The sequence below is a fragment of the Leuresthes tenuis genome, unplaced genomic scaffold, assembly GCF_036924035.1.
Source record: "Leuresthes tenuis unplaced genomic scaffold, fLeuTen1.0.hap1 SCAF_17, whole genome shotgun sequence".
NCBI classification, from domain to species: Eukaryota; Metazoa; Chordata; class Actinopteri; order Atheriniformes; family Atherinopsidae; genus Leuresthes; species Leuresthes tenuis.
Window position 1 is genome coordinate 33934510 of NW_027325371.1, and position 12668 is coordinate 33947177.

Consider the following 12668-nt stretch of genomic DNA (forward strand, 5'->3'; position numbering starts at 1 on the left):
AGCACTTTGAATTGTTTTGTACATGAAATGTGCTATACAAATAAATTTGACTTTGACTCTTCTTGTGTCAATCAGTTTATTATGAAAGAGGTGAAAGGGACCAAAGACGAAGACAAAACTCCACCAGCCTGGTTCACCTCATACATGGAAAAGGTAAGCAGAATTTAAGTGTCTTACTGCTTACCAGATGTCAGACAGAGATGTGAACTCATTACACTCTGTTTTTAGATTCAGTCCAAGATTTTCAGTTATTCTTCCAGTCAATCAACAAAGAGTAAAAATTCAAGAATATTAATCAGTGTAAATTCAATTCAATTTTATTTATATAGCGCCAAATTACAACAATTGTCATCTCAAGGCACTTAAATAATAATAAATAATAATAACAATTCAAGCCAATTGGAATTCAATTCATTGTAATCATAATTCACTCATATAGAGCCAATTCAAAAAATAATATCCTAGTTACGGAAACCAACAGATTGCACCGAAACTTGTCTTCAGTCCAATCTCCCGTCCTGAGCGTGCCTGAGGCGATTGTGGAAAGGAACGACTCCCTTTTAACAGGAAGAAACCTCTGGCAGAACCAGACGCAGGAAGGGTGGCCATCCGCCTCGACCAGCTGGGGTTTGAGAAGACAGAAAAGATGGAAAAGAGGGGGGAAAAACACCATAACACCATTCAAAGGATACCTCTTGGAATAACGTCACATGTACATAAAATCATTTGATAAATTAAACAGGGGGAAGAAGAGAGGAAAGTGATAATAAATGCAGTAAGATGTTAGGGTAATTCATCTATATAGACCCAGGGTGTATTCAGGGTAGGCCAGGTCTCTTTTTATTATTTCTTCCATTAATTTCCACATTAAGATAAATAGTAAATGGACTGTACTTATATGGCACTTTTCTGGCCTAGCTGATCACTCAAAGCTCCTTAACACGTGCAGACTCATACAGCACATCTTAGTCCATATACAGGCTACACAGTGCTTTCTTCTTCACATTCATTCACACACCAATTATAATAATTTCACCGACTGAAGCATTGATTGGCAGTGTAGGGTTCAGTGTCTGCCCAAGGACTCTTCGACATGTTAAACGTAGCCTGGAGTGAGCTGGAGGGGAGGTATTGATAGAAACGTCCTCCCTGATCTGAACCCGAGTGGTGTTTTGTTTTTGGACTTCTGTGCAAGTCTTGGATTGTCCATTACGAGCACCATGTTTGAGCATAAGGTACCAAGCCACCTTAGACCAAAGGTTGTAGTTCAACTTCGTAGTTGTATAATTGAACCTGCGGCAGTATGTCTTGAACACTCAGGTGAAGAGAGAGGCAGAGCTGTCAACTGATCATCACGTGGTGGTGAGTTTGATCCTTTGTTTGAGAATACTGCCGGACAGACCTAGTAAAGCCCAAACGGATAGTGAGAGTGAACTGAAAACGTCTGGTGGTCCAGCCCATTTCCATCGAGGGCTCTGACATGAAGGTGGTCAGGACCTATAAGTACCTGGAACTGCAGCTGGATGACAAATTGGACTGGACTGTTAACACGGACAGCATCCACCATAAAGGACAGAGTCGTCTTTACTTCCTGAGAAGACTAGGGTCCTTCAACATCTGTAAAAAACTGCTGCTGATATTTTACCAGTCTGTTGTGTCTAGTGTTCTCTTTTATGCTGTAGTTTGTTGGGGGGGGGGGATTAAAAAGGGGGATGCTGGACGTTTGGACAGACTGGTGAGGAGGACTGGATCTGTGGTGGGCACGGAGCTGGACTCTCTGATGTCAGTGGTAGAGAGACGGACCCTGGAGAAGACTGTCCATTCTGGAGAGCACACAACACCCACTACACCAAACTCTGATGAGACATGCCCACTGGTCATGTTCAGCAGCAGGCTGCTGTTCCTGAGCTGCTACACAAACAGGCTCAAAAACTATTTTGTCCCCCTGGCCATAAGACTGTATAACTCTTCACTAGGTGGCCAGGGAGGATCATGATTAAAACCATATTCAAATGCATATCTGTTTGGACCTGAGCACATTGCACATTTTTATATATTTTTTTGTTTTATACTTATATCTTACTATATGTTGTTACTGAGTTTTTGTTTGTTGTTGATACTAACCTGCGTTCGGGCATCTATGTAGGGCATCTACTTTGAATTTCCCTCGGGATTAATAAAGTATCTATTTATCTATCTATCTATCTATCTGTGTGTCTGTCTGTCTGAGCTTTAAAGCTTGCCACCACTTCCCTCTTATGTTTATGCATTTGGCAGACACTTTCATCCAAAGCTACTTACAAACGAGGATATAACAATTTATCTAACATCAAAGCCAACAATAAGTTACATAGAAGGAAAACCACTAGTTAGGCCCTGTCAGGGGTGACAGTCTGGAGGGCAGGCATAGAGGGAAGTACAGAAAGAGAGTGCAATGGAGGGGTGGGGAAGTACGGAGTAAGTGCTAGGGTAGGAGATGCTCTCTGAATAGCTGGGTCTTCAAGACTTTCTTGAAGATAGACAGGGACGCCCCTGTTCGGTAGGTTATTCCACCATCGTGGAACAACACATGAAAAGAGTCTGGATTGTCTTGAGCGTGGTGTAGGAGCTGCTAGACGACAATCCTTTGATAACCGGAGTGACCAAGTTGTGACATAAGCCATTGCGAGAGGATTGAAGTAGATGGGAGCCGTTCCATTAAGCACTTTGTAGGCTAACATCAATGACTTGAATTTGATGCGAGCGCCCAAGGGTAGCCAGTGGAGCTCAATGAACAGAAGGGTGACGTGTGCTCTTTTAGGCTGTTTGAAGACCAGACACACTGCCGTGCTCTGGACCATCTGCAGAGGTTTCACAGCACAGGCTGGGACACCAGTAAGGAGAGTGTTGCAGTAGTCAAGGCGGGAGATCACCATAGACTGCACCAGTAGGTGGGTGGTGTGTTGGGTTAGGTATGGTCTGATCTTTCTTATATTTATCAATGCGAAGCGGCATGATTGAATGACTGAGGCAACATGATCTTTAAAGGCCCGCTGGTCATCAATCATGACACCCAAATTTCTAACTACTGTTGACAGATAAAGAGATAGGGATTAAGTTTGGATGTAGATGTTATGGTATAAGGTTGGTTTGGCTGGGAAGACAAGCAGGTCAGTTTTTGAGAGGCTTAGCTGGAGGTGATTGGCTTTCATCCATGTTGATATGTTAGAGAGACAGTCTGAGATTCGTGCTGAGACCATGTGGTTGTCATGTGGGAAAAATAGATAGAGCTGGGTTTCGTCACCATAACATTGGTATGAGACGCCATGTGATCTGATGATCTGGCCCTGTGAGGTGGTGTATATGGCAAAGAGAAGAGGTCTCAGTACTGATCCTTGGGGGACCCCTGTGGCAAGGTGGTGCGCTGCAGAAGTGTGACCAAGCCAGGAAATGTTGAATGACCGACCAGTGAGGTATGATTCAAACCAGGAGTGTGCTCTCCCTGTGATGCCCATGCTAGAGAGTATGGACAAAAGGATACCGTGGGTGACTGTGTCAAATACAGTCGATAAGTCAAGCAGGATAAGTACAGAGGACTTAGCTGTCGCTCTGGCTTCTTTTAAGGCTTTTGTCACAGCCAACAGAGCCGTTTCAGTGGAGTGTCAACTTTTAAACCTAGATCAGTTTGAGTCAAGGTTGTTTTGCGAGAGGTATTCTGTGACCTGCTTAAAGACCGCCCTTTCAATGGTTTTAGACAGAAACAGGAGGAGAGAGACCAGCTGATAGTTTTCCACTTGATACGGAGGGAGGGATGGTTTCTTGAGCAGCGGTGTTACCTGAGCTTGCTTGAATGTGGTAGGAAATGTGCCCGATGTCAGTGAAGCATTAATCACGTGTGACCGCTGCAGGTATCGTAGGGGCTATGGATTGGAAAAGATTAGTGGGAACAAGGTCCAGCGGGCATGTAGTAGGACGTCTACATGTAAGAAGTTTAAACACACAGCTCTCAGTGTGAGGAGTGAATGAAGAAAATGATGCAGTTCGACTATCGCATGGGTTTGTTGCACCCTGTCACAGGTCTTGTGTAGGTCTTACTCCGTGCTCTGTGACAGTCGGCTAACTTCACACATAGTTTGCTACTGATAGTTTTGTGCAACATGGCAGGATATTTATCAGATTTTGACGACGTGGACGACAACTTTGAGTACGATGGACGTCCTTACCGGAGTGAATGAGCTGTGCTCCAGCGACGGGCGTAGATTATGTCATCCCAGTAGACGAGTGTGTAGAAAGCCCTCTATAAGCCCCCCGATAGCCGCCAATAACAACAACATTGCAACTATGAACTAACAGTGCAATAGTATGCGTTCATTCATTCATTTGTCTTAAAGTATTGGTGAAATAAAGACAGATAATGCCTTATTTAGAGGCTGCATAGTCTATGGCCCCGTTCACTCCGTTATATGAATCTTGAGTAATCTAAATATTTTCTGAAGGATGCCGACTTTCACCAAACTGTTCTCGGTGAGTAGATGAACATATTTCATGCCAGAAATAAGGTCTAGGTTTAAAAATGTACCCTCCTAAGTTAAGAGGTTGCCCATACAGAGAGTGAGCTACTTCATTGATGTGACCCCATTTTGTTGCACCTGAAAATAATGGAAAATTCTTACAAAGTAAGCTTTTGAGCTGGATTAGAAATAAATAGCAAATCATAAACTGTGAGTGAGTGTACACATTTTGAATGGTCAAACTGTCATGGTCTAATTCTGTAGTAACATTGGTTTAAAAAATAAAGAAAAAAGGCAAGCAAAAATCCTACCAACATTTGTTAACATTTTGCTTTTAAGGGGAATGATGAAATATTTAATCTGCATTCAGTCCCTCCTCTTACGACTTTGCAGTCGTCACAGGTATATAACAGCTTCAGTTTAGCTTTGATAAGAGCACACCTGAGTGTGAACACTCATTTTCCAAGTGGATGCTGGGCTCTGTGCCATACCGTGGGTAAGGCTAATTTTGTCTTCACAGACTCACGTGTTCAAAAAGTCTCACACAAAGGATCTGAAACTCACTGCAATAGTGTGCAGACAAAAAGAGAACCAAGGGTTATTCCTTTTACCTGACTGCAGGTTAAAAAAAAGCTTCAGATAAAACAGGGAATTTCTGACAACAGCATGGCAAAATTCAAAAACATTCAATAACATAGAAGACAAAATGCACAGGACTGTGATGGAGTCCAATTTGTTGTGGACATGGTACCATATGTGAAATTGTGTGTTTATCGGTGTGCATTCACAAACACTGAAAATATGGCCCCTTAAAGGGGAACTCCGGTATTTTTCAACCTAGACCTTATTTCTGGCATGAAATACGTTAATCTACTCACCGAAAACAGTTTGGCAAAAGTCGGTGTCCTTCGGAAAATATTTACATCACTCAGATCCGCGTATATACATATAACGGGAGGGAGCAGGGCATAGACAATACAGCAATATCAAAGTTATGTTGATAGAGTTGATCGAGACATTTCCATTTACTGCACATGCACACTGTCATCTCTTTCATCTTCTTTGGGTATGGAAGCCGAGGTGCTACACTGGCATATTGCTGCCCTCTACTGCCTTCTTTTTTAGGTCTTTGAAAAATATGATAAGTCGATTTGTTCACATTCGGCTTATACTTTGCAAAATAACTTTCTGTTTAACTATATGACTATATCACACTTTTGATTTGATGTTTGTTGGTTAAGTCTTGCATAAATGTCTTTGCCTAAATTACTGTTTTTCTTCTTGGTCCTCTTCGTGGTTTGTGTATTTCTGTATACAATGATGAAATCACCTCTCTTGGAGAATTTTCATTCAGAAGAAAAATATTTTTAAAAAGTGGTTGTAGATTAAGGAATACAACAAATAAGAAAAATAGCGAATTTTGAAGGTAATAAATTTGATTACCTAATATTTACGTAATTACATCACTGATGACAACTTCTGGTGGAAACTGGATTTAGAACACATATTTCTCTTTTATGGTCTTTCAATCGATCAATCTTGATTTTGGCTTCAGTGTTTGAGTGGCCAAGAACTGGTTTTCAAATCTGTGAGTTTCATTTATTGTGCCCAGGAATCATTAGTTAGGAGGAGGACAAAAAAATCTGTGGGTTCAGCATTTGTCAATCACAGGCAAAACGGAATACTCTAAGTTCACCCCTGGTACACTTCATCAGTATTTAAAAAAATAAATTAAAAAAACGGTTGTAATTACTACTGACGTACTTGTTTCCAGCACCATTCAGACCACCCCTGCTTTTTTCGATCTTGTCGACCTGTGCTACCCTCACTTCTAACAGACGTTACAGACGGACGTCACTGCCTGATCTGTCGCTCTACTTTTTCTCTGACAGAAAAAGCTTCTTCAATACATTTCTTGAACATTTTGAATGGGGGAAAAAAAACTTAATTTTGGGATATAATTCTAATAATTTGTGTAATATAGTGGTGGTAAGAAACAAGATTTGTTGTGATACTTAGGAATTTCAACTTATTTTATTTATTTTTTTTATTTTTATTTTACCCTTGTCCTGTCCAGCATTATAGCAGCAGATTGGTATTCTGAATACCTTGTAGGCCAAACAGATTTGCTTTGCCAAAGGAAGCTTTATGAATGTAAAGCTCCCCTTGATATTTATTTATTTTTGTTACAATATTTAACACGTCATCGTGCCGAACCGGACCGGGGCCAGGGAAAGAGGAAGAGCAAAGAAGAAGAAACAGAACAAAAATAGAAAGAAAAACCAGACAACCAACTGCTACACCTGTAAAAATAAAACAGACGACAATCCATGGCCTCTGTGAGGAATCCAGCCTTAGCGCCACCAGGAGCACCTGAAAGCAGACAAGCAGAGAAAAACATGGCAGGCGTGCTACTGGGGGCGTGTGTGTGTGTGCATAAACATGCAATACACATGGCATAGGTCGTACATGATAACCATGCTTAGTTATGAGTGTATAAGTGTACAGAGCCACAATCCACAGCCCCCCCAGCAATCAGAAGCAAGCAGAGAGGGCCACAAGACCCAGGCCACCAGCAGCCCCAACGGAGAACAATTCAATTCAATTTATTTATATAGCGCCAGATTACAACAATTGTCATCTCAAGGCACTTAAGTAATATAGTCCAATTCAAGCCAATTGGAATTCAATTCATTGTAATCATAATCCAATTAATTCATATAGAGCCAATTAAAAAATGTATATCCTAGCTAAGGAAACCAACAGATTGCAAGGAAACTTGTCTTCAGTCCAATCTCCCGTCCTGAGCCTGTGGCGACTGTGGAAAGGAACGACTCCCTTTTAACAGGAAGAAACCTCTGGCAGAACCTGACTTTGGAAGGGTGGCCATCCGCCTCGACCAGCTGGGGTTTGAGAAGACAGAAAAGAGGGAAAAGAGGAGGGAAAACACCATAACACCATTCAAAGCATACCTGTTGGAACAGGGAAACACAAGTTAATAATCACAATAATGTCACATGGACATAAAATCAATTGTACAGAACCCAGGAAACCCACGGCAGGGACAACCACGCATCCACCCAGAAGACTGAAGCCACCAGAGCACTGCAGATTGCAGCAAAGGGGACCACCTATGTGGCCCCATCCACTACAATCGCTGCAATAGGCACCCCTGTTTCCTGTGACCTGCTACAGGGCAGGAGGGCCTGATGTCCATCAGGCTCGGGGCCTGCAGCGACCGTATTTGGGGAGCTACTGTGCACAGAGAAGGCACCCACCTGCCCCACCTCACCCCAGAGGACCTAATACTTATTTTCAGCTTATTTTATTGAGTGTGATTGACTGTTGTAATTCTCAGTGATTGTGCCTAAACAGTTAAAGAGGATAAAGAGTTTATTTGTCACATGCTCAGTTATACATGCATAACATGCAGTGAAATGTAACCTTGAGTTACTACTTTACTAAAAAATGCTCCATGACAAGGCTCCATCCTGCAGAGCTGATCTGTCACCTGCTGTACCAGAAAGATGGAACTTGATCCATGAAGAATGTTGTTTCTATTAGGGAAGTCCTCTCAGAATTCAAGTCAGAGGAGCTAAAACAAAGTATCACTAATCAGTTTTTGCTTCTCTTGACCTGATTTCCTCAAGTACTAGCAAGGGAATTTGGTAAATGACTAAGAATTTCCAGTGGGAGGATACAAATGTCCAGATTTCAGAGAAATTGGAATTTTTAATCAATTTAGGGCAACCTCGACAGCATTGTCTATCTTTAAGATGATTACCAGAGGACCATAACTCAGTGGGAGTCAATGCCTGATCAGAAGAATGAGGTCACAGATACAAGCCGCTCAAATGGGTTTCCTTCAGAGGGTAGCTGGGCTCAGCCTTAGAGATAGGGGGAAGAGCTCGGCCATCTGGAGAGAACTCTGAGTACTGAGTCACTGCTCCTCTGCATCAAATGGAGTCGGTTCAGGTAATTTGGGGAATCTGGTTAGGATGCCTCCTGGTCACCTCCCTTTGGAGGTCTTTCAAGCATGTCCAACTGGGAGGAGGCCCCGGGGCAGACCCAGAACTTTCTGGAGGGATTATACACTATATTGCCAAAAGTATTCACTCACCCATCCAAATAGATAAATTCAGGTGTTCCAATCACTTCCATGGCCACAGGTGTGTAAATTCAAGCACCTCGGCATGTAGATTGCTTCTGCAAACATTTGTGAAAGAATGGGTCACTCTCAGGATCTCAGGAATTCCAGCATGGTACTGTGATAAGATGCCACCTGTGCAACAAGTCCAGTCGTGTAATTTCCTCGCTACTAAATATTCAACAGTCAACTGTCAGTGGTATCATAACAAAGTGGAAGCGATTGGGAATGACAGCAACTGAGACAAGAAGTGGTAGTTGGGTCAAGTCAAGTTTATTTGTATAGCACATTTCATTTACAAAACAAAGTGCTTTACATAGAATAAAAGCATTACAGCAGGGAGTGGAAGAAGCATTAAAAATACATAAAAGAATATAAAGAGAAACAAATAAAATAATTAGAATGAAATTAAAATTATTAAAAGCCATGGTTAAGCCATGCTCTGGATAGACGCATTGTAAACTGCTCCGCTCAGTCGCTGTCTAAAATACCCTCAAACTCGAAAACTTTAATGTGAAAACTCTGAAGGACAAGGCATAAGTGGGGGGAAACAAAAAAGAGACGATACGAACCAGAGAGGGAAGGTAACTGAACAAGTAAAGTCCAACGAAAAACAAATGGAGCTGACTGACGAAGAAAATGTAGATCTCTAGCTAGCAAAGATTCTACAGACAAGATATTTCGGGAACTGTCAACTATCTCGAACAACATCCATGACTTCAAAAATGGTGTTCACTTAGCCATCACCAAACTCAAGGGTCATTTAAAGAAAGACTTCATGGACGAGCTAACGAAGCTGAGACACAAGCTAAACGAGAAGCTAACTGAAGTTGGGACCAGGCTCCAGGGTCATGATCAGGCGATCACCCATGCAGAGGAGCACATTTCGGATATGGAAACAGCTTGCTGAGAGAGCAACGCAGGCTGAGGGAAAAGGTCAGTGATTTGGAGAGTAGGTCCAGAAGAAACAACATTCGAGTCTACGGTGGGCTCGGAGGGCTACTCGATGATAAAGTTTATGGAAAACCTGCTGACCACGGAGCTGGCTGTCCCGGATGGTATGTCTCCGCAGATTCAGTGGGCTCACAGAGCTTGGCCCATAAGCCGGGACCTGACGCTACACCTCGGTCCATTGTGATGAACTTTCAGCAGTATGATGTCAAGGAAACGGTATTGAAATTGGCCTGGGAAAAGAAAATTCATCTTAACAACAAACCGATTTTCTTTGACCATGATTATGCACAGGAAGTGATGGAAAAACGCAGAGCCTACGGGGGAATTAAAAAAGCGCTGAAAGAAAAGGGCATTCGTTTCCAAACTCCTTTCACGAGGATGCGGATCCACTGGAGCCCAGGGACTTACGAGGACTCATATCAAGATACACAAGAGCTACGGGCAAGGGGGATGGAGGTGCCCGCTGTCACAGAGAACCCGTCCTCCAACTTAGAGGAGAGAGTCCTGAAGGTGTTCCCTTGGCAAAAAGCAGCCGACGGAGGAAAACAAATGGAGACATGAGTGAAAGAAAAGCTCCAACCCATTGTTGAAAACACTAAAGCATGTGCAAATCAGTATGTCAGTATGAGGACTGGAAAGTAAGGGAGGTGAGCTGTTCTTTTTTACTCTCTCTCTCTTTAGTTTAAAATATTATTTGTTGAAATAATCTTAAATCATCAACTGAGTGGAAAAATAGTGTTGGACTCAGTGGAAATGGAGCACACCAGCTGGTCAGCCATCACACCACTAAGGAGGGCCCCAACCATCCAGGAGGAGTTTTTCCCGCCATCCACCAACAGGGACCGTAGAGGGACCAAGGTTCCTCAGCTACAGGAAGTTCTTGCATTTAATATCTTTGTTATGATGAGTGTAAATGCTTTTTCTTGTTCTATGTTCAAAACAGATGAGGTTTTTATGTATGCATTTCTTTATTTCTACAAGGGAAATCCTATTTTGTTGAGGCTATAGCAACATACAACTCTAGATGTGAGTGGGTATGTACAGGGATCAGATAGTAGAAAGTAGTCTCTCTAAATGTGAATGGGCTTTGTCGCCCAGTCAAGCAGAGCAAAATCCTTCTTAAACTAAAAAGAGAGAAAATTATTTTTGGAAGAAACCCACCTGCTGGAAGTTGAACATGAAAAACTCAAAAGACAGGTTTAAATACGTCTCCTCCTCCTCAAATAGATCTAAATATACTAGGGGAGTAGTAATACTAATTTCAGGAAGGGTGACATATGAACATTTGTCTACTATTAAAGATAAATTCGTAATTAGATTATTAGATTAGATTAGATTTAGATTATTAGATTCGTAATGATCCCTGGCAAAGTTGATGGAAATTTGTTTACTCTATACAATATATATATCCCTCCTGGTTCAGAACCAAATTTCTATACCTAAGTAATTGAAAGGGTCACAGTTGAAGCACAGGGGATTTTAATATGTGCAGGTGACTTTAATACTACGCTTAACCCAAGCCTTGATTCAACTGGGATAAGAAGATCTCGCTCCCCAAAAATAGCAAAGAAAATGAATCTACTATTATCAGAAATAGGACTAATTGATATCTGGAGACACTTAAATCCATCAGTCAAAGACTATACCTTCTATTCATCCTCACATCAAACATATTCTAGGATTGACTATTTTTAATATTTGGAACAGATAGTAGAAAAGTACAATACTGCCATATTGGAGCAATGGACCTTTTCAACAAAACCATATGAACAAAACTTTGGGAAATTTACCCAGTAGCAGTTTAAGGACTTTTACATGAAAACGGGCACGTCGACAATGCCGAGGAAAGCTAATGCAAAACATGACCTGGACGAGGAGACGGGCTTACACGAAGTCTCGGGCATGAACACGGAGTCGAGAGCTGGCAAGAGCGCCAAGCAGGCAGATAGCAACGATGTGTTGAAGGCCATAGTATCTCTCCACGCAGAGCTGGCACGTGTGAAGTCGGATATTTGCAAGATTGAGACAGAGATCTCAGAGGTAAAGCACACCTTGAGAGGGGAGATAGCTACACTGAGAACCGAAAGCGACACGGCAATATCAGCGCTTAACACCCAATTGGCTGCACAGAGGCAAGCTTTGAAGGAGCTAGCCGATGCTAGGTCTACTATATCCTGCTAAGCTTCGTGTGACATACAACGGGTCAGAGAGGCTCTTCACGGATCCAGAATAAGTGCGCCAATATGCAACCCGCCACTTTGGATCATCAGAGTGAGGTGATGGTAAGATTATAACAATTGTCCAGATGTGTAAATCTCATTCCATGAGATGAACTGCTCTTCAGAACCATAGCAGATGGCTGGACATCACGACATTTGCCAGCGTTTTATTTACATTTACAGCCAGGATTACTGTTATTAGTTTTAGTGTGTTATAAGATTTTTTTTTTTTTTTCTCATTTTGGTTTAATGAGCTGAGACGTACAACAGCTCTCTTGCTGACCTGGCAGCAAGGTTAAAACTCCCTACCACATGTTCATAAAACTATCCATGCTCATATGCACATTAATCTCGGATTAGGTGGTGATATCAGGAGAAGGAAGAAAGACTGTGTCCTAAGGTTCTTTACTCCTCATTTGAATATCAACATAATATAACGTTAACGTTATAGTTGGAATCAATATGACTATAATGTATTAAGAATTTTGGTTGTCTTTATAACTGCTGAGTTACATAGTTACTGTAGGAGCAGGATAATGATTAAGAACAGTTTTTTTTCTATAAGAGTTGGGGAGATCGAACCTTTGGGGAGGAGGCCTGGTTTTACTCCCAGGTTTTTGACTGTATGTTGACCCGGACTTTTTCTTTTTGTTGGGGTTTTTCTTTATGGTGAGCATTGGGACAAGGGCAGGGTGGGCAAAAGTGCTACAAAATACACAGAAATAGAAATGTCACGTCAGAGATCACAGTTGGAACAGAAGTGTCATCATGACCACGTATACTGACATGTCAGAGAGAAGCATGAGAATAGAAGGAAATTTAACATTTTGCTCCTGGAATGTAAATGGAATCAATGAA

General features: G+C 41.9%; 1 protein-coding gene across 7 annotated transcripts in view; it reads left to right on the forward strand.

Annotated features, from left to right (window-relative positions):
* The window catches only part of nbr1b (NBR1 autophagy cargo receptor b), a 169706-nt gene that overhangs the window by 20376 nt on the left and 136662 nt on the right, over positions 1-12668 (forward strand). For 6 of the 7 annotated variants that reach the window (XR_011907978.1, XR_011907979.1, XM_072368292.1 and 3 more), the window contains exon 6: positions 76-153. The exons of the other annotated variant lie outside the window; for it this stretch is intronic. Coding sequence is in view for 4 of the 6 variants with exons in the window: in XM_072368292.1 (XP_072224393.1) it covers positions 76-153 (78 nt within the window). In the remaining 2 variants the exon portion in view is untranslated. The remainder of the gene's footprint in view (positions 1-75; positions 154-12668) is intronic. 7 annotated transcript variants of the gene reach the window in all.